The 22,305-nt window shown below is 45.2% G+C and overlaps 1 protein-coding gene and 1 long non-coding RNA gene across 3 annotated transcripts in view; one reads left to right on the top strand and one right to left on the bottom strand.

The window, feature by feature from the left end:
• GPATCH1 (G-patch domain containing 1) overlaps window positions 1-22,305 on the top strand; it is a 51,306-nt gene that overhangs the window by 16,033 nt on the left and 12,968 nt on the right. For both annotated transcript variants that reach the window (XM_003937317.3, XM_074386587.1), the window contains exons 6-15: window positions 1,081-1,139; window positions 1,531-1,770; window positions 4,003-4,150; window positions 7,292-7,371; window positions 12,752-12,956; window positions 15,290-15,589; window positions 16,906-17,084; window positions 17,945-18,072; window positions 19,198-19,334; window positions 19,676-19,842. In XM_003937317.3, the coding sequence (XP_003937366.1) occupies window positions 1,081-1,139; window positions 1,531-1,770; window positions 4,003-4,150; window positions 7,292-7,371; window positions 12,752-12,956; window positions 15,290-15,589; window positions 16,906-17,084; window positions 17,945-18,072; window positions 19,198-19,334; window positions 19,676-19,842 (1,643 nt within the window). The remainder of the gene's footprint in view (window positions 1-1,080; window positions 1,140-1,530; window positions 1,771-4,002; window positions 4,151-7,291; window positions 7,372-12,751; window positions 12,957-15,289; window positions 15,590-16,905; window positions 17,085-17,944; window positions 18,073-19,197; window positions 19,335-19,675; window positions 19,843-22,305) is intronic.
• Window positions 19,307-22,305, bottom strand: part of LOC104652818 (uncharacterized) — a 54,021-nt gene continuing 51,022 nt past the window's right edge. The window contains exon 6 of the long non-coding RNA XR_012513879.1: window positions 19,307-19,386. This is a non-coding gene — a long non-coding RNA (uncharacterized LOC104652818). The remainder of the gene's footprint in view (window positions 19,387-22,305) is intronic.

Raw genomic sequence — 22,305 nt, 5'->3', positions numbered from 1 at the left:
CACAGTTTAACATTATGACTTTTCACTTATTTCTTGTCCTTAAGTCTCCCCAGCCAGACTGTAAGTGACTCTTTGAGGGTAGCAGTCATTCCTTTTGGGTTCTTCATGCTGTGGGCAGTATTGGTTACTCGTTGACCACATTATTGCCAGGTATGGCAGGTGCTGGTAGAAAATGATTCCTGGCTAGGTGCAGTGGCTCACACCTAGAATCCTAGCACTTTGGGAAGCTGAGGTGAGAGGATCCTTGAGCTCAGGTGACCAGCCTGGGCAGCATGGTGGAACCCTGTATTTATCAAAAATACAAAAGTTAGCCAGGTGTAGTGCAGTGCGGCTGTGGTTCCAGCTACGACTCAAGAGAATAAGGTGAAGACCGGGCGTGCTGGCTCTCACCTGTAATCCCAGTACTCTGGGAGGCCAAGGCGGGTGGATCACCTGAGGTCAGGAGTTTGAGACCAGTGTGACCAACATGGAGACACGCCCATCTCTACCAAAAATACAAAATTAGCCAGGTGTGGTAGTGGATGCTTCTAATCTCAGCTACTCGGGAGGCTGAGGCAGGAGAATCATGAACCTGGGAGGCAGAGGTTGCGGTGAGCCAAGATCCGCCATTGCACCCCAGCCTGGGCAACAAGAGTGGAACTCTGTCTCAAAAAAAAAAAAAAAAAAAAAAAAAAAAAAAAAAAATAGGGTGAGGTGGGAGGATGGCTTTAGTCCAGAAGTTTGAGGCTATAGTGAGCTATGATCATGCCACTGTACCTCAGCCTGGGTGACAGGGCGAGACCCTGTTTCTAAAACAATTCCCAGTGAGCTGCCTCTGACTGTAATGCTGTAGTATGTTTTATAAATGTACCCTTGTACCTCTGATGAGTATCAGTGATTTTTTTTTTTTTTTTTTTTTTTTTTGTGGAGGCAGGATCTCACTGTTACTCAGGCTGGTCTTGAACTCCTGGGCTCAAGTGATCCTCTCACCTCAGCCTCCCAGAGTGCTGGGATTACAGGTGTGATCTACCATGCCTGGCCTGGCCTGGGTTTTCTATTTATAGTCACTCATGACTATTGCATTTGAAATCTCTTTTCTAGATCCTGGAGTCAAAATCTATGGCTGTGCATTACCCCCCGGAAGCTTAGAAGGATCTGAGGTATTGCATGGGCTGACTGACCTTCAGTTTGGTATAGTAGCACCTGTTACTCTATGATTGCGAAATTTTAGGTTTGGAGACAGTTTTAGAAATCAAATCCCATAACTGTACAGCGAAATACTCATACCCTAAAGCTATCCCCATTATATCAGCATATGTATCGAGCAACATGCCAGCACCACAGATACCTGGGTCTGTTCAGCTTCATAAAATGGAGTTGGTATTAGCATCCTTTGTACTGGGAAGTGATTTAGTAACATTTCTAACAGCACCAATGAAAGTTTGCTAATTGTTGTGGGTGGCATTAATCACTGTTCTTTCAATTAGTATTCTGTGGGTTTACGTTGTACCATGCAGTGACTCACCTCAATTCCACTTTAAATGGAAATAGGGTGAAGATGATGACTACTTGCCTGATAATGTGACCTTTGCACCCAAAGATGTCACACCTGTGGATTTCACACCTAAAGATAATGTACATGGCCTGGCCTACAAGGGCCTGGATCCCCACCAGGCACTGTTTGGAATGTCGGGAGAACATTTTAATCTTTTCAGTGGTGGTTCTGAGGGAGCTGGCCATCTTGGAGAAATGGGACTGAATAAAGGAAGAAAACTGGGAATTTCAGGCCAGGTAAAATGATTTATTTCTATTTTATAAATGGGGAGTTATTAATACATGAGCCTACTTTTTTTCTTCTTCTTTTTTTTTTTTTTTTTGAGACAGTCTTGCTCTATCACCCAGTGTCACCCAGGCTGGAGTGCAGTGGCACAATCTCAGCTCACTCCTCCCACGGCCTCCTTAGTAGCTGGAATTACAAGTTAATGTCATCATGCCCGACTAATTTATTTTTTATTTATTTATTTTTTTTGAGACAGAGTTTTGTTCTTGTTACCCAGGCTGGAGTGTAATGGCACGATCTTGGCTCACTGCAACCTCTGTCTCCTGGGTTCAGGCAATTCTCCTACCTCAGCCTCCTGAGTAGTTGGGATTACAGGCACGCGCCACCATGCCCAGCTAATTTTTTGTATTTTTAGTAGAGATGGGGTTTCACCATGTTGACCAGGATGGTCTCGATCTCTTGACCTCGTGATCCACCCGCCTTGGCCTCCCAAATTGCTGAGATTACAGGCTTGAGCCACTGCGCCCGGCCTGACTAATTTTTATATTTTGTAGAGATGGGGTCTTGCTACATTGCCCAGGTTGGTCTCAAACTCCTGGGCTCAAGTGATCCTTCTACTTTGGGCTCCCAAAATGCTGGGATTACAGATGTGAGCCACTGCGTTTGGCCTTGTTATTTATTTTTTTAGAGATAGGGTCTCTGTTGCCTAGGCTGGAGTGCAGTGCAATCACAGCTCACTGTAGCCTTGAACTCTTGGGCGCAAAGAATCCCCCTGCATAAGGCTTCCGAGTAGCTGGGACTACCGGCATCTGCTACCATGCCTGGCTAATCTTATCTCTTTGATTTAGTGATAGTCCAATTACAATCTGCCTCTCCAAGTTTAGCTCCAAGTTTTACTACTTGGGCTATTTCCCAGGGCTGCAAGCCCTAAGTCAGGAACCCGGGGTAATTTTTACCTGGGAGACTTGCGTTTTTCCTTTGGGAAAGGTAGAGAGCTTTTTACTGATTGTCCATTCTCTCAAATTGATTTAGACGTTCTTCTCCTTTTATTTCCCCCCTAGTCCTCAAGTGGAACCAGATCAAAAGTTCTTAAAAAGCATTTTAAAAATGGTGACTTTGCCATTTCATTATTACCTTTTTTTTTTTTTGAGACGGAGTTTCGCTCTATTGCCCAGGCTGGATTGCAGTGGTGCGATCTCAGCTCACTGCAACCTCCACCTCTGGTTCAAGTGATTCTCCTGCCTCAGCCTCCTGAGTAACTGGGATTATAGGAATGCACCACCATGCCCAGCTACTGTGTGTGTGTGTGTATGTGTGTGTGTTTCTAAGATGGAGTCTCATTCTGTTGCCAGGCTGGAGTGCAGTGGCACAATCTCAGCTCATTGCAACCTCCTCCTCCTGGGTTCAAGCGATTCTTCTGCCTCAGCCTCCCGAGTGGCTCGGACTACAGACGTTTGCCACCACACCCAGCTAATTTTTGTTATTTTTGATAGGGATGGGGTTTCACCATGTTAGCCGGGATGATCTCAATCTCTTGACCTCGTGATCCGCCCACCTCAGCCTCCCAAAGTGCTGGGATTACAGGTGTGAGCCACTGTGCCTAGCCTAATTTTTGTATTTTTAGTAGAGATGGGGTTTCACCATGTTTACCAGGCTGGTCTTGAACTCCTGACCTTAGGTGATCCACCTGCCTCGGCCTCTGAAAGTGCTAGGATTACAAGTATGTGCCACTGGCCCTGGCCACCTTTTCTTTTAATATATGTGTTTTTTTTTTTTTTTTTTCAGTCTTTTAAACAAAAATGCCAGTTATTAGAGGCTCCTTCCTGCAGATACCAGGAGTTCCTGTAGTGGCCGGTAGAGTAGTGGCGGTCCTCAGACCCCGGCCACCAGCGTCGGCCCAGGCCACACTGATCAGTTGATGAACATTTCTCCCTTTCTCCTCTTGGAAGCCACATTTCTGCCTCTGCACTGCTGCTTGGCTTTGATCTCCACTCCCCTTCCTTTGCTAGTACTTGGAGCCATGGCTGTTGTGGGGACTGGAGGGCAGCATTAGCACTGGGGACATGGCATTTATATCTGGTCATTGTTTTCTAAAAGCTTGTGTCTGTGTTGATCTCGGACTCCTGTTCACTTCTCTCCTGGTGATCTTGAAGGGCCAATCACATCTTTTAAGTAGCTTTATCCCTAAAGATGCTAGGCAGACCCTAAAACCCGTACTCAGTGTGAAACCTTGTTTTTTAAAGGCTTTTGGTGTAGGTGCCCTGGAAGAGGAAGATGATGATATCTATGCCACAGAAACTCTATCCAAGTATGACACTGTTCTGAAGGACGAGGAGCCTGGAGACGGACTCTATGGTTGGACAGCACCCAGGCAGTATAAAAACCAGAAAGGTAATTCCACAGACGCAAACCTGGTGGCAGAACCAAGTGTCAGGGTGTCAGGAAGAAGGGGTTGCAACAGCAATATAGGTCAAAGACACAGGATGAGAAGCAAAACAGAGAAGTGAGGCGTGGGAAGTGAAACAAAGGCAGCATTCAGACCTGGCCGAGGCCTAAGCCAGTTGTCAAGGTGGGGCCCAGGTGGGAAGGAGCGAGAGGTCTGTAATCAGGGAAAGAAGGAATACCTAGACCAGTGGCCACATGGCTGCTCAGAGCTGGCAGTGGGTCAAAGGGAAGCACCCAGAGCTCGACGAACTGGGCAGGTGGCCAAAGGAGGCCAACGCATATGGCAGGTCAGAAGGTCAGGTCAGGGGTCCAGGAGGCAGGTACACCAACAGCCTGCAGCAAGATGGAGCTGGGTGCCCAGTCCATCTCCTCCCTTGAGTCCCTGGCTCTGAGGGGGTTCTTGTTGGAATAAGAGGCTGACATCTCTCAACACAACCTTAACTTTAAGCTGTGTTGATATTTCAAGGTGGATCAGATCCTGTGGTTCAAATTCACATTTCAGTTGTTTCCAGAAAAGGTGCAGAGGCAGACAGTGTAGAGTTGGTATTAGTGGCATGTGATTTGGAGTCAGTCACACATGAATTTGGATGCCAGCTCACCACTGCCCAGCTTTGTGACCTTAGGCAAGTCTATAATCTCTCTGGGCATCGGAGTCCACATTTTAAATTGAGGATAAAATCCACTCTAGAGGCGGTTGTGAGAATTAAGTGGTATAACTCAGTGTTTGGCACAGGACCTGCCTCAAAGACTGAAGAAATGGCCCTACTATTCTTTGGTTATCGTACAGTCATGTGTCACTTGACTGGGATGGTATGACAAGGAACCAGGGTTTTACACAGGATGCTAGAAGGGCATGTGTACCCAGTGTTAGGAGACTTAACCTCTGGGAGGTTAGTGAGCTGCTGTTACTTCCTCTTTTTTTCTTTCAAAATTTTTTTCTCTTGAGTCATTTAGCTTCTGAGCTTTCTTCCTTTTGCCTTCCTATAGTTTCTCATTTCTCTCCCAAAACTATGAATTATTTTTATATAACTTAAATGAAGATAGGTTAATATATCATAATATACTACCAATTTTTTTTTTTTTTGAAGATGGAGTCTCACTCTATTGCCCAGGCTGGAGAACAGTGGCACCATCTTGGCTCACTGCAACATCTGCCTCCTGGGTTCCAGTGATTCTCCTGCCTCAGCCTCCTGAGTAGCTGAGATTACAGGAGTGTGCCACCATGCCCACAGAATTTTTTGTATTTTTAGTAGAGATGGGGTTTCACCATGTTGGCCAGGCTGATCTTGAAGTCTTGACCTAAGGTGATCCACTCACATCAGCTTCCTGAAGTGTTGGGATTACAGGCGTGAGCCACCAGCCTGGCCATGGCTGATTTTTTTTCCATGATCAATAGGGCTATAATGAATATTTTTCTGGTTCTGTCTTTATGCACATTTATTAAGAATTCTTCAGAATGAATTCATAAACATGAAATTTCCGGGTTTTGAGAGAATACAAATTCTAAGAATGTGAAATTGAATCCCACATTACCTGAGGAAATTTTAGTAAGTTCTAGAAGCTTAAAAAAACCCAACATGCTGGGTGCAGTGGCTCGTGCCTATAATCCTACCTCTTTGGGAGGGTGAGGCGGGTGGATCATGAGGTCAGGAGATTGAGATCATCCTGGCCAACATGGTGAAACCCCGTATCTACTAAAAAATACAAAAATTAGCTGGCTATGGTGGCGCGTGGCTGTAATTGTGGCTACTCAGGAGGCTGAGGCATGAGAATCACTTGAACCCAGGAGGCAGAGGTTGCAGTAAGCCGAGTTCGCACCACTGCACTCCAGCCTGGCAACAGAGTGAGACTCCATGTCCAAAAAAAAAAAAAAAAAGCCCAGCATGAGTCAAAGCACAAAGAATGGTTTTGTGGGGAGGGGAGTGATGTGGCGGTGCTGAATGATGAGTGGCTAAAAGCCTTAGCTCATCTGCACTGTGGGCTGTTTCCTGCTCCAGGCCTGAGCTCCTAGCCCATATAAGAGCTTGTGATAGTCATAAAAGGGGCTTTTGAGTGCAGAGAATGCAGTTCATGTATGAGGAGTTTTGGCAGAACCACTACAAGGAAAACCTTGAGAATCAAATCAAAGGGCTTTTGTTGATGCGGTTGTCTCTATGACCAGGAGACAATTCCCAGCTCTGGGTCAGAGAGCATTGGTCATTCAGTTTCCTATGTCTGGGATCTTTACATCTTCTTAGAATTTTGTTTGAGAAAAAGGCATACGTCTCCTTTAATTTGTACTAAGATGAGATTACAGGCTGACCTGGTGGCATTGCCTTTTGTCCCCATTTGGACTGTTGCTAAGGAGAAGGCCAGGTAGTCACTCCGTGGTTCTTCACCTAGTTTTACACATGATGTGGTCACAATTGTGATTTTTATTTTTCCCCATACTTGTTCTCTTGGTGGTTTTTCTTGAGATCTTTTACTCCATGGGGTATATCCTTTGGTGCCCCTAAGGTACTTTTTTTTTTTTTTTTTGAGATGGAGACTTGCTGTCTCCCAGGCTGGAGTGCAGTGGTGTGATCTCGGCTCACTGCTACCTCTGCTTCCTGCTCAAGCAATTCTCCTGCCTCAGCCTCTTGAGTAGCTGAGACTACAGGCACCTGCCACCTTGCTTGGCTAATTTTTATATTTTTAGTAGAGATGGGGTTTCACCATCTTGGCTAGGCTGGTCTTGAACTCCTGACCTTGTGATCTACATGCCTCGGCCTCCCAAAGTGCTAGGATTATAGGCATGAGCCACCAGGTGTGCCCTAAGGTACTTTTTCTAAAAGTTACGTCAGTGTACTTGTCTGGGAGGACCACAGCCTGTGACCTGGGTAGCCTAATCTTTCAAGGGCGGTGTGGGCTGGGCCCTAGTCACTGAGTCAACAGAGGTGTGGGGCTTTGCATGCCACTTGTTCTTCCCTTTACTGGTGCAGTTGAGTGATTATCATGTATAACAGGTACTATTTATGTTCTTAGAGATAAGTATGTCCAACACTGACATGTTCTGTCTTATTCTAATCGTCTCTGCTTCTGGAATTAATCAATGTCATCATTTTGTAGAATCAGAGAAAGACCTTCGATACATTGGCAAAATTTTGGATGGATTTTCCTTGGCTTCTAAACCTTTGTCTTCTAAGAAAGTAAGAAAAACTTTTTTCTTTTTTTTACTGGTTTAGTGCTTAAAATATTTGCTGCTATGTGATCTGAGTTCTACTAACAATAGGAAAGATAAGTAAATTATGTTTTTAAAACAATAACAGCCTAGTTACTAGTGATTGTCTACAAAAATAGACTGGGTACAGTGGCTCATACCTGTAATCCTAGCACTTTGAGAGGCTGTGGGGGTGGATTGCTTGAGATCAGGGGTTGAGACCTATCTGGCCAACACAGTGAAACCCCATCTCTACTAAAAAAAATTGAAAAAATTTGCTGGACGTGGTGGCTGTAATCCCAGCTACTCGGGAGGCTGAGGCAACAGAATTGCTTGAACCCAGGAGGCAGAGGTTGCAGTGAGCCAAGATTGTGCCACTGCACTTCATCCAGCCTGGGAGACACAGCAAGACTCCATCTCACACAGAAAAAAAGAAAAACATTCTACATGAGAAATATCAGGGCCAGGCACAGTGGCTCATGCCTATAATCCCAGGACTTTGGGAGGCTGAGGTGGGCAGATCACCTGAGGTCAGGAGTTTGAGACCAACCTGACCAACATGGAGAAACCCCATTTCTGCTAAAAATAAAAATTAGCTGGGTGCGGTGGCACATGCCTGTAATCCTAGCTACTTGGGAGGCTGAGGCAGGAGAATGGTTTGAACCTGCGAGGCAGAGGTTGCAGTGAGCCAAGATTGGGCCATTGCACTCCAGCGTAGGTGACAAGAGTGAAACTCTGTCTCAAAAAAAAAAAAAAAGGAAAGAAATATCAGTCAGTAGCTACATTGTGATAAAAGTGTCTAATTGCTAATGTTTTAAATTCAAACTTCAAGTGAGTGGCTATTTACAATAAGAGAGACATACATTAGAAACCAGCGGAAGAATGAAATTGCCATGATTCTAGGGGAAATAAAGGTTAAGGAAAAGTGGAAAACATTAAGAAAGCCAGCTAACCTATAGCCCTGGCTCCTCCCCATGCTCTGAAGCTAGCATGGGCAAGGTTCCCTGACCTCTTCAGCTGAGCCGAGCAGAAGGCAGAGAAGCCACATGCAGGTAGCTGAAGTTCAAGGAGAGCTCTGGCCGGGTACGGTGGCTCATGCCTGTAATCCCAGCACTTCGGGAGGCCGAGGCAGGTGGATCATGAGGTCAGGTGTTTGAGACCAGCCTGGCCAACATGGTGAAACCCTGTCTCTACTAAAAACACAAAACAATTAGCCAGTGGTGGGCGCCTGTAGTCCCAGCTACTCAGGAGGCTGAGGCAGGAGGATCGCTTAAACCTGGGAGGTGGAGGTTGCTGTGAGCTGAGATCACAGCACCGCACTCCAGTCCAGGCAACAGTGTAAGACTGTCTAAACAAAACAAAACAAAACAAAACGAAACAAAACAGAGAGCTCTGCATGCCTTTGCAGATAGCTTTGTTTTTGTGAGGTGCTGTCACAGCCACATGTGAAGCTCTGCTCTTAGGCCACATGGCACTCTTCCTGTAACCACCAAAGCCACATGCTTACAAGCACCCTCAGGAGGGAGTTGGGGTGCTGGCCATCTGCCTTGTCAGCATTCCTGTTTTAGATTGTTTCATGCTTTAATCAGCTTTTTGTTGTTTTATTCGACAAACATTTGTTCAGTACCTCTAAGGGTTAGCCTGTAGTTATCCGGGGCACGGAAGGCCAGGGGACAGCTTTGATTTGTTTCGTTGTGATAGCCAGCAGAATATATCTAGGACAGTGCTGGGCACACAGTAAGCTGCTATTATTAATAGAAATATCAAATAACATTAACGGAAAATGCAGGTCTTTTACATATATGAAAAGGAAGCATGAGGCTGGGTGTGGTGGCTCACACCTTAATCCCAACACTTTGGACGGCGAGGGGGATTTGCGGGTAGGAGTTTGAGACCAGCCTGGCCAACATGGTGAAACCCCGTCTCTACTAAAAATACAAAAATTAGCCAGGCATGGTGGTATTTGTCTGTAATCCCAGCTACTCGGGAAGCTAAGGCAGGAGAATTGCTTGAGCCAAGAAGGCAGAGGTTGCAGTGAGCCAAGATTGTGCCACTGTACTCCAGCCTGGGCAACAGAGTGAGACTCCATCTCTAAAAAGAAAAGGAAACATAGTTTAAAAATGGAGAAGCACTCACTGGTCCTTAGGATAAACAGGCCAGCCTGGCCCCAGGTAGCTCCCATCCAATGAAGGTGGCAGTCACACAAGTATAGAGTCATGGGACAAAGATCCCTAAGTGGAGAGATACAGTCTTGGGGGTTCCTGGTGGTTTGCTGGAGTAGGGCTTTGGGCAGGAATACCTCAGAGGAAGACTGCATTCACCTAGCCTTTCACACACAGATTTAGATGGTTCTCTGGATCTGAGTCTGGAGGCGAAACAGAACAGTGATTTGGCAGAGAGAGAGAGAGAGACAGACAGAGAGAGAGAGAAAAAGAGAGAGAAAAAGAGAGAGAGAGAGAGAGAGAGAGAGAGAGAGAGAGAGAGAGAGAGAGAGAAATACTTTCAATCCAGGGCCGGGCGTGTGGCTCATGCCTGTAATCCTAGCACTTTTGGAGGCTGAAGCAGGTGGACTGCGAGAGTCTAGGAGTCTGAGAACGACTTGGGCAACATGGCGAAACCTCATCTCTATAAAAAACACACAAAATATTTGGCTGGGTGTGGTGGTATGTTCCTGTAGTCCCAGCCTCTTGGGGGCCTGAGGTGGGAGGATGGCTTGAGCCTGGAAGGAAGGTTGAGGCTGCAGTGAGCCATGATTGGCCACTGCACTCCAGCCTGGGAGAGAGTGAGACCTTGTCTCAAAAAAAAAAAAAGAAAGAAAGAAAGAAAGAAATACTATGAATCCCATGGAGGATATAGAGAAGTTTCAGGCATACTCCTTTCTGCCGTGCTCCTCTGGGTTTTTGTGTGGTGGTGACACAAGAGTGTTTTCTGGCTGATTTGGGGGTCTGTCTCCAGAAGGTGATGAGGCTAAGATGATAAAAAACAGGATTTCTTGACAATGATAGCACCATTCTTTATGGACTTTCATTGTGGCAGGGGCTTAACCCAGGCTGCTCCTTAACAACCACCTGGGGAGCTTCAGGAACTCCCGTTGTACCAGACTCTCTGGGGTGGGGTGCAGGCATTAGCATAGTTACAGCTCCCCAGGTGAATCCAGCCTGTACCTGGGCCTGAGAACCAGAGGAGAGATGCATCAGGAGAGAGGGGTCGCAGCTTTCAGCTACGGATTTAGTTCATTGTGGACTTTAGCTTTCACGTAGCTTAAAAATTCAGTGTGAATTTGAGGGGGAGCGGATAGTAAAGAAGAGTCTACAAAATAGCTTAAATAACAAACACATGTGGGTTTGTTAGACCAAGAACAAGGGAGACCATTTAATAGTTATTTAACAATATCTAGTACTTTAACTTGTCTGCTATGCCATCATTCATGCCTGTCAGTATTGGAAATCCCCAAATTTCCCAAATATATTTCAGTTTCACTTAACTTTTAAATTAAAATTTTTAAATTCCTGTCTCCACTGCCCACCAGGTTCCTAGGCCAGGTCCTCTCGGCTTTACCCACAGTATTCATAGTAATGTCTTGGATGAAAAAATAGGCTGGGCGTAGTGGCTCATGCCGGTAATCCTAGCACTTTGGGAGGCCAAGGCAGGTGAATCATTTGAGATCAGGAGTTTGAGATGAGCCTGGCCAACATAGTGAAACCCTGTCTCTACTAGAAATAACAAAAATTAGCCATACGTGGTGATGTGTGCCTGTAAGGTGGGAGAATCGCCTGAACTCAGGAGGCGGAGGTTGCAGTGAGCCAAGATCTCACCACTGCATTCCAGCCTGGGTGACAGAGCAAGACTGTCTCAAAAAAAAAAAAGAAAGAAAAAATAAGGCCTGAAGCTTCAATTTGGAACTGAAACATAACTAGAAAAAATAATTCTGAATTTAAAAATAACTAATTGTTATTATTATTATTATTTTTGAGATAGAATCTCACTCTGTCACCCAGGCTGGAATGCAGTGGTGCAATCTTGGCTCACTGCAGCCTCCACCTCCCAGGCTCAAGCAATTCTCACTCAACTTCCCAAGTAGCTGGGATTACAGGCATCTGCCACTATGCCTGGCTAATTTTTATACATTTAGTAGAAATGAGGTTTCACCATGTTGGCCAGGCTTGTCTTGAACTCCTGACCTCAAGTGATCTGCCTGCCTTGTCTTCCCAAAGTGCTGGGATTACAGGTGTGAGCCACTGCACTTGGCTATTATTATTTATTATTACTATTATTTTTGTTTGAGACAGAGTCTCACTCTGTGGCCTAGGCTGGAGTGCAGTGGCGTAGTCTCAGCTCACTGCAACCTCTGCCTCCCAGGTTTAAGCAATTCTCCTGCCTCAGCCTCCTGAGTAGCTGAGATTACAGGTGTATGCTACCATGCCCAGCTAATTTTTGTATTTTTAGTAGAAATGGGGTTTCACCATGTTGGCCAGGCTGGTCTCAAACTCCTGAGCTCAGATGATCCACCCACCCTGGCGATTATAGGTGTGATCCATTGCACCCCCTATTATTTTTTAAATAATTCTTTTTAGTTTTGTAGAGATGGGGTCTCACTATGTTGCCCAGGCTGGTCATGAACTCCTGGGCTCAAGCAGTCCTCCTACCTTGGCCTCCCAAAGTGCTAGGATTATAGGAGTGAACCACTGCGTCCAGTCATTATTTTTCTTTTATGCTTTGAATGGTGGGCCTGCCCTGTCTGTAGGCCCTCACATTACTGATTTATTATCATCTTTATTGTTCTCATCCTATAAAACAGGCAGATTAGCTTCTCTCTGTAGAAATGGGTGGGAGGATGCTGGATGCGGTGGCTCACGCCTGTAATCCCAGCACTTTGGGAGGCTGAGGCAGGCGGATCACCTGAGGTCGGGAGTTCGAGACCAGCCTGACCAACCAGGAGAAACTCCGTCTCTACTAAAAATACAAAATTAGTAGTGCGTGGTGGTGCATGCCTGTAATCTCAGCTACTAGGGAGGCTAAGGCAGGAGAACGCTTGAACTGGGGAGGCGGAGGTTGCAGTGAGCTGAGGTTGCACCATTGCACCCCAGCCTGGGCAACAAGAGCGAAACTCCGTCTCAAAAAAAAATAGAGATGGATGGGAGGATATTCAAAATGCCTGATCCCTGGAACGCGGTGGCTCTCGTGACCCTCCAGGTCCAGAGGGGATGCTGGCTGGACCTCTGGCCTGTCTGTTCTTGTGCTGCCTGTCTGCTGGATGTTAACCTGGGAAGGGGCGAGGTTAACAAGGCTCAGAGTTAACATGTTTTCCTGATTAAATTAAACCTGATCTTGCAACCTGTATTTTCTGGGTTTTGTCTCATTTTGTTAAGATCTATCCACCCCCAGAGTTGCCAAGAGACTATCGACCAGTGCATTATTTCAGACCCATGGTGGCCGCCACCACCGAGAACTCACACTTACTGCAGGTATTATCAGAGTCCACTGGAAAGGCAACGCCTGACCCAGGGACACACAGTAAGCACCAGCTGAATGCCTCCAAACGGGCAGAGTTGCTCGGAGAGACGCCTGTTCAAGGTATGTGCCATGGAGAAGACTGGAATCATTACATTTAACATAACTCAAGTTATCAAAACCAAAATTGAAAGTTGTTTTCCCGCTGAAGTTTTTTACGTGAATTTGTATTCCTGAACTATGGAAATAACACTGTCGATTGTAAAAATGTGCATATCTTTTAGTTCTTTTTTTAAATTTTAAGTATTTATTTATTTATTTTGAGATAACATCTGTCACCCGGGCTGAAGATAGTGTCTCGATAACTCTCTGTAACCTGGAACTCCTGGGTTCAAGCGATCCTCCCACCTCAGCCTCCCAAGTTGCTGGGACTCTAGGCATGTGCCGCCACCACCCTTGGCACTTTTTTTTTTGAGACTGAGTCTCACACTGTTGCCCAGGCTGGAGTGCAATGTCGCCATCTCGGCTCACTGCAACCTCCACCTCCCGGGTTCAAGCAATTCTCCTGCCTCAGCCTCCCAAGTAGCTGAGATTACAGGCCGCCACCACGCCTGGCTAATTTTTTGTATTTGTAGTAGAGACAGGATTTCACTGTGTTGGCCAGGCTGGTCTTGAACTCCTGACCTCGTGATCTGCCCACCTTGGCTTGCCAAAGTGCTGGGATTATAGGCATGAGCCACTCACTGTATCCAGCCCACCTGGCACATTAAAAAAAATTTTTTTTTAAAACAGAGATGGGGATTCACTCTGTTGCCCAGGCTGATCTGGAACTTCTAGCTTCCCAAAGTTGCTGTGATTATAGGTTTGAGCCTCTGTGTGTGGCCAAGGCTGTTTTTACACCTTCAGTTTGATTGACGTCATTCAAATCATAACCTTTATTGTTGCCCTATTTTTCCTTTTTTTTTTTTTTTTTTGAGATGGAATATTTTTTCTTGTTGCCCAGGCTGGAGTGTGAGACTAGGTTCACGACAACCTCTGCCTCCCAGGTTCAAGCAATTCTCCTGCTGGGATTACAGGCATTAGCTATCATGCCCAGATAATTTTTTGTATTTTTAGTAGAGATGGGATTTCTCCATGTTGGTCAGGCTGGTCTCGAACTCCCAACTTCAGGTGATCCACCCGCCTCGGCCTCCCAAAGTGCTGGGATTACAGGCATGAGCCACCATGCCCAGCCCTGTTTTTCTCATACCCCTCCTCTGTTGGGGGCTGGCGTGTTGCTCCTTTACTTCCTTCCTGTCTCCACTGTCCTCGGAGCTCCTGGACCAGGTCCTGGCATGGGGTTGGCACCCATGAGTGTTTGTGCCACGAGTGAGGGCTTGCTGGGGAGCTACAAGCGGAACCAGGGTTAGTTGTGGCAGACTGAAGGTCTGGAGCCGGGGATGTCAGGTTCTCCATCCTGGGACCACTCACATGACCTGTAAGCGTGCGTGTGTTAACTTCCATTTTTGCTGAGTGTAAAACAGGAATCTTGGCTGGGCACAGAGGCTCACGTATGTAGTACCAGAACTTTGGGAGACCAAGGTGGGGCGATCTCCTGAACCCAGGAGTTGAGACCAGCTTGGGAAATATGGTGAAATCCTGTCTCTACAAAAAATACAAAAAGTAGCTGGGCATGGTGGTTGTGTGCCTGTGGTCTAAGCTACTCAGGAGGCTGAGGTGGGAGGATCACTTGAGCCCAAGAGGTGGAGGTTGCAGTGAGCCATGATCACACCACTGTACTCCAGTCTGGGTGACAGAGTGAGACCATGTCTCAAAAAACACATTGTCCAGGCATGGTGGCTCACGCCTGTAATCCCAGCACTTTGGGAAGCCAAGACAGGTAAATCATCTGAGGTCAGGAGTTCAAGACCAGCCTGGCCAACATAGTGAAACCTCATCTCTACTAAAAATACAAAAAATTAGCCAGGCATGGTGGTGTGCACCTGTAGTCCCAGCTACTCAGGAAGCTGAGACAGGACAGGAGAATTGCTTGAACCCAGGAGGCGGAGGTTGCAGTCAGCTGAGATCATGCCACTGCACTCCAGGCTGGGCAACAGAGCAAGACTTCATCTTAAAAAAGGAAAAAAAAAATCTGGGCGAGATGGCTCACACCTGTAATCCCAGCACTTTGGGAGGCCAAGGCGGTGGATCACTTGAGTTCTGGAGTTCAAGACCAGCCTGGCCAAAGGTTTAGAGATCTCTGAAAAAAACCTCATCTCTGGAAAAAAAAAAAAAAGAGGAATCTTATTTTATCATTGTCTAGTCTACAGGGATATAAGAATATAAATGAAACACTGAACATAAAATGCTCATCCTCAATTATGTAAATTTGTGATATTGAAAATGTATATACAGAGAAATGTAAATGTGATTGTCTTATGACTCTTTTCATCTCTTCTGATTACTGTTTTATTTAGGTTCAGCTACTTCAGTGTTAGAATTTCTGTCCCAAAAAGATAAAGAGAGAATCAAAGAAATGAAGCAGGCATCTGACCTTAAAGCAGCTCAGCTCAAGGCCAGAAGTCTGGCCCAGAACGCCCAGAGCAGCCGAGCCCAGCCCTCCCCTGCAGCGGCTGCAGAGCATTGCTCTTGGCACATGGCATTGGGTGGTAGGATGGCCACCCTAAAAGCCAGCAACTTCAAGCCTTTCGCCAAAGATCCGGAAAAGCAAAAGCGATATGAAGAGTTTTTAGTACACGTGAAACAGGGTCAGAAAGGTGGGTGCTGCGCCTGGGTCTCCTACATCTCAGCCACGGCGGGGTTATGTTGTCACTGTTCCCATCCCAGACCTAGACTGACAGTTGAAGTATGTCGTTCTGTCAGTGTTTTTGCTTTATCCTGCTGCAAATAGTGCAAAGGTTTCAGGCCTTGGCTCTTGGCTTCAGAAAGCAAGAACAGTTAGCTTATGTTCATATCTCAGGCCAAAGCTAGCTGTTTAATAGAGAACACAGCTGGCAGTGGCCAGTGCTAACTTAGAGACCATTTGGTGTCTGCAAGTCCTTGACTTGTATTTCACATTTCACATCAACATCATCTTCCACCTTATCTGAAGATCCTGACCATCCACTCCTGACTCATAGTCTAAAATTGGACTTAAAACAATAGTTAGCTATTGAACCATTACATAGGGAAAAAAAATCACTTTGTGGTCTGTGAAGTAAATACAGCAAGAATGAGGAAAGGGGTTGCTGTTGTATGCAGTAGTCCTTGTGAGAGGTTATCAGTAAATTACAGGGTTGTTTTTTATAACAGATCTTTGCGGAGTGTAAAGTCTATTTACTGTGCCTTAATGCTCTACTAGGAACCTACACCACTAATGTTTATTTGCTTTAAAAAAAATTTTTTTTAAAGGCCAGTGCAGTGGCTAACACCTGTAATCCCAACATTTTGGGAGGCCAAGGAGGGTGGATCACCTCAGGTTGGGAGTTTGAGACCAGTCTGACCAACATGGAGAAACCCTGTCTCTACTAAAAATCCTGCCTCTACCAAAAAAAAAAAATATATATATATGCTTTTAAAATTTTTTTTAATTTTTTTTTTTTTTTTTTGAGATGGAGTCTTGCTCTGTTGCCCAGGCTGGAGTGCACTGGTGTGATCTTGGCTCACTGCAACCTTGGTTCATTGCAACCTCTGCCTCCCGGGTTCAAGTGATTCTCCTGCCTCAGCTTCCTGAGCAGCCGGGATTATAGGGGCGTGTCACCATGCCCAGCTAATTTTTATATTGTTAGTAGAGACGGGATTTCACCATATTGGCCAGGCTGGTCTCAAATTCCTGACCTCAAGTGACTTGCCTGCTTAGGCCTCCCTAAGTGCTGAGATTACAGGCGTGAACCACTTTGCTTGGCCTAAATTTTTTTTTAAAAGCATGATTTTGAAGGAAAGAGCAATATTACCTGCCAAATTCCTATGGTCATAAAAACAAAGATAAGGACTTGTGAAATAGACAGGGATACAGTGGTGCCCAGCAGATGTTCTCTTATAAGCCCCATGTTTTTCTAAGAACTGAAGCCACTTCTCGTTCTCTGTCCCGCAGATGCTCTGGAGCGCTGTCTGGACCCCAGCATGACAGAGTGGGAGCGAGGCCGAGAACGGGATGAGTTTGCCCGGGCGGCCCTGCTGTACAGGTCTTCCCATTCAACCTTGTCCTCCAGGTTCACTCACGCCAAGGAGGAGGACGACTCAGATCAGGTTGAAGTCCCTCGAGACCAAGAGGTCTGTCATCATCATGTCCCTTACCTTGTAAACTTTAATATTAAAGCACTGCCTAGCCAAATATATACATATTAGATGGGAGTTTCGCTCTTGTTGCCCAGGCTGGCGTGCACTGGCATGATCTTGGCTCACCACAGCCTCTGCCTCTAGGTTCAAGCGATTCTCCTGCCTCAGTCTTCCAAGTAGCTGGGATTACAGGCATGTGCTACCACACCCAGCTAATTTTGTATTTTTAGTAATGACAGGGTTTCTCCATGTTGGTCAGGCTGGCCTCAAACTCCTGAGCTCAGGTGATCCACCCGCCTTGGCTTCCCAAAGTGCTGGGATTACAGGCATGAACTTCTGTGCCTGCCCTTTTTTTTGGTGGTGGGGAGGGGACGGAGTCTCAATCTGTTGCCCAGGCTGGAGTACAGTAGCACAATCATAGCTCACTGCAACCTCTGCCTCCCTAGTTCAAGCAATTCTCCCGCCTCAGCCTCGTGAATGGCTGGGATTATAGGCGCCTACTACCATGCCCGGCTAATTTTGTGTTTTTAGTAGAGATGGGTGTTTCTCCATGTTGGTCAGGCTGATCTCGAACTCCTGACCTTAGGTGATCCACCCACCTCGGCCTCCCAAAGTGCTGGGACTACAGGCATGAGTCACCGCACCTGGCCCCTGGCCAAATAATTTTAACCCTCAGTGAGAAGATCAAAATATACATGGTATAGGAGAATAAGAAACCGTTTTATGTACTGGAGCAAAAATGTTACAGCATAAGCTTTTTCACAGTTCTAGAAGATTGCTTGAAACTTTTAAATGGGAGAGCAGTCAGGTCAGTTCTGTGGCCACTTGATGAAACAATGCATGTCTTTTCCCAGAATGATGTTGGGGACAAGCAGTCAGCTGTGAAGATGAAGATGTTTGGGAAGCTCACCCGAGACACGTTTGAGTGGCACCCTGACAAGCTTCTATGTAAAAGGTTTAACGTCCCTGACCCTTATCCAGAGTAAGTTGTATAAACCTTCATGTCAGTACAAAACGTATTCTTGATATTAATTTTCCTCTTACATACTCATATAAATTATTCTTGCTTTTTCTACATGAACTTATTTGTATATCCCTGGATTTACAAATCTATACATTTTGTAGATTTGCTTTGATAAATTACTTCTATAATTTGTTACTAAAAATCTGGATAGCAAACTTCATTGCATATAGAAGCTATGAAACTCAGATATGTCAAGTTACAAAAGCATCATGTCTCTCTCATTTGCCCCCTTATTACTGCTCATGTGGTTTACATTTATAATGTTACTTATATTTTCTAATTATCATTATAAAAGTTAAACACTTTCTTATTTGATTAATAGCACTTCAAGAGGTGGGGTGTGGTGGTGCGTACTTATAATCCTAGCTTGGGAGGCCAAGGCAGGAGGACTGCTTGAGCTCAGGAGTTTGAGGCCAGCCGGGGTAGCATAGTAAGACCCTATCTCTAAAAAATCAAGCAAACAAACAGAACACTTCAAGATAGTAGGCTGGGTGTGATGGCTAACACCTGTAATCCCTACACTTTGGGAGCCTGAGGAGGGTGGATCAGTTGAAGTCAGGAGTTTGAGACCAGCCTGGCAAAACCCTGTCTCTACTAAAAATACAAAAATTAGCTAGGCATGGTGGCACGTGCCTATAGTCCCAGCTATTTGGGAGGCTGAGGCAGGAGAATCTCTTCAACCCGGGAGGCAGAGGGTGCAGTGAGCCGGTATCACACAACTGCACTCCAGCCCTCCAGCCTGGGTGACAGATTAAGACTAAATCTCAAAAAAAAAAAAAAAAAAGACAGCATATGCAGTTGAACCAGAGACTTTGTCAGAAACTTTAGGTATATTTTTATCAGTGGAACTTTTCCTTAATGGAAATCCATTTTCAAAGTTAAATTCTTGCCCTTACCCTAATGGGGAAAAACTCATGGGACCTAAAAGCCATCCAGATTCTCGAACTGCTTTGAGAAGTGAAAGCATCTTAGGGGACTTTTTAGTCTTGCGGAAGATGTGGAAAACTTGAGATGGAAAGCTTTTCAGGAGGTGGATTTTATCCTACCAGTTATTATTAAATTGATTATTTTTTCAACTCCCAGTTCAACTTTAGTTGGCTTACCAAGAGTGAAGCGTGACAAGTACTCAGTCTTCAACTTTCTGACGCTCCCAGAGACAGCTTCCTTGCCCACCACTCAAGCATCAAGTGAAAAAGTATCACAGCACCGAGGTCCTGACAGTGAGTAGGGCGTCCTTGGGGTCTCCGATTGACCAGGGCCTCAACCCCTAGCCTGTAGGAAGACAGAATTAAAGGGTAATTTAGCCCTAATGATATGAATGAATGGTGCATATTCTCCCTCTGTTGAGAGAGTTGCTCTTATTAATAACTTAGTTCATGTTGTAATGGTCCAGATATTTACTCTCTGGGGTTGAGTCTCTGCCACCTACCTCCCCAACACCCCACACGGTACCAGGCCCCAGAATGGGTACGCTGACATTCTGAGTGAATGAAAGAGCAATGGTAAAGAACTTGCCTTCTCCTTGCTAGTGAAGAACGTATATCTATATTCTACCTTTCAGAATCAAGAAAACCATCCAGATGGGATACCTCTAAACATGAAAAGAAGGAAGATTCCATTAGTGAATTTTTAAGTTTGGCTAGATCAAAAGCCGGGCCACCTAAACAGGAGTCCAGCCCCTTAGTAAACAAAGAGGAAGAGCGTGCACCAGAATCACCCACAAATAAGGTATCTGGGGCTTCCAGATTCTCTTTGCTACGCTGAGTGTGGCCTTTGCTTTTCTCTTTGGTGACACTTTCTCCTTGTGACTCACCAGCAGAGGCAGCCAACTATTGATCCATTAAAGGCCATTTGGCTTGTTTCTAACTTTTGGCTGTAACAAATAAAGCTGCTGGGGGCATTCATGTACAGGTTTTTGTGTGAATGTAAGTTTTCATTTCTCTAGAGTACAAACTTAGTAGTAGGAAGCCTGGAAAATATGTACATGTGTATTTAACTTTATAAGAAGCAACCAAACTGTATTCCAAAGTTATTTTTGCTTTATGTATTTTGAAGTGCTGTTGTTAGGTGTATATACATTTAGGATTGCTATTTCTCTCTTTTTTTTTTTGAGGTAGAGTCTTGCTCTGTCACCCAGGCTGGAGTGCAGTGGCATGATTTTGGTTCACTGCAAGCTCCGCCTCCCCTCCGAGTTCAAGTGATTCACCTGCCACAGCTTCCCAAGTAGATGGGACTACAGGTGTACACCACCGTGCCTGGCTAATTTTTGTATGTTTAGTAGAGATGGGCTTCACCATGTTGGCCAGGCTAGTCTTGAACTAGGATTGCTATTTATTTTTGGTGAATTGACCTTTTTTCTTTTTCTTTTTTTTTTTTTTTTGAGACGGCGTTTCGCTCTTGTTACCCAGGCTGGAGTGCAATGGCACGATCTCGGCTCACCGCACCCTCTGCCTCCTGGGTTCAGGCAATTCTCCTGCCTCAGCCTCCTGAGTAGCTGGGATTACAGGCACGCGCCACCATGCCCAGCTAATTTTTTGTATTTTTAGTAGAGACGGAGTTTCACCATGTTGACCAGGATGGCCTCGATCTCCTGACCTCGTGATCCACCAGCCTCGGCCTCCCAAAGTGCTGGGATTACAGGCTTGAGCCACCGCGCCCAGCTTCTTTCTTTTTTTTTAAGAGATGGGCTTTCACTCTGTGCCCAGGCTGAAGTGCAGAGGTGTGATAATAGCTCACTGCAGCCTTGAACTCCCAGGCTGATGCAATCCTTCTGCCTCAGCTTCCCGAGTAGGTGGGACTGCAGGGACTCACCACCATGCCTGGCTGATTTATTTATTTATTTATTTATTTATTTAATTTATTTTCAGAGAAAGGGCCTTGCTGTGTTTTTCCAGGTTGGTCTCAAACTCCTGTCCTCAAGCAATCCTCCTGCCTTGGCCTCCCAAAGTGCTGGGATTACAGGCATAAGTCACAGTGCCCTGTTGACCTTTTTGATATTATGTAATATCACTCTTTATCCCTGGTAATTTTCTTTAGATCAGTGTTTGTGTAGTATTTTTTTCATCTTTTTAACACATCTGTTTCATTATATTTAAGGTGGGTTTCTTATGAACACCATGTCACTGAGTCTTTCTTAAAATACATTTTGATAATCTATATTCAACATCTGCATTGAATGTGATCATCGATATTTTTGGATTTAAGGTATATGATGTCATATTTTCTGTTTATTCCCACTTTTTTGTTCCTTCCTTCCCTCTTCCCTGACTTCTTTTGGATTACTTGAATAATGTTTTTTTTTTTTTTTTGAGATGGAGTTTCACTCAGTCGCCCAGGCTGGAGTGCAGTGGCACAATCTCGGCTCACTGCAACCTCTGCCTCCTGCATTCAAGTGATTCACTTGCCTCAGTCTCCCGAGTAGCTGGGACTACAGGCGCACACCACCTGGCCCAGCTAATATTTGTATTTTTAGTAGAGATGGAGTTTTACCATATCAGCCAGGCTGGTCTCGAACTCCTGACTTTGTGATCCACCCGCCTCCGCCTCCCAAAGTGCTGGGATTACAGACATGAGGGACCATGCCCAGCCTACTCAAATAATTTTTAGTATCTCATTTGAATTTTTCTATTTTTTTGGTCACTCTCAGGATTTTTGTTTTTAGTGATTGCTCTACGGATTATAGTATACTTAATTACCTTTTTACAGTTTACTGAGAATTAAATGTTTTATTACCACTTCAAGTATAATGGAGAAGCCTTAGCACACTGTAGGTCCTTTTACTCTCCTCCCTCTATGCTCTTACACACATGTACACACAATGAACAGTCCATCAAACAGTGGTGATCATTTTTGCATTTAGTCATTACACGTATTTTAAAAGAACCGACACAGAGATAATAGCCTACTCTGTTTAATCAGATATTTTCCATTTCTGTTGCTCCTTCTTCAGCCTTGAAGTTCCACGTTCCCCTTACCTATCACTTCTGAGGAACTTCCTTTAGCATTTCTTTTAGGGTGGTTCCAACAAGTGATTCTCTTAAATTTCTGTTATCTGAGAATGTCTTATATTTTTGTCTTCATTCCTGAAGGATGTTTTTGCTGGATATAAAATTCTGGGTTGATAATTTTTAAAAATTAAATTGCTACATCCTCTGAGCTTTCATTTCTGATGAGAAATCTTCAACCATTCAG

Source organism: Saimiri boliviensis, chromosome 14, assembly GCF_048565385.1.
Source record: "Saimiri boliviensis isolate mSaiBol1 chromosome 14, mSaiBol1.pri, whole genome shotgun sequence".
NCBI classification, from domain to species: Eukaryota; Metazoa; Chordata; class Mammalia; order Primates; family Cebidae; genus Saimiri; species Saimiri boliviensis.
The sequence above is the reverse complement of the archived record's forward strand: the minus strand, read 5'-3'. Positions and strand labels throughout refer to the sequence as shown.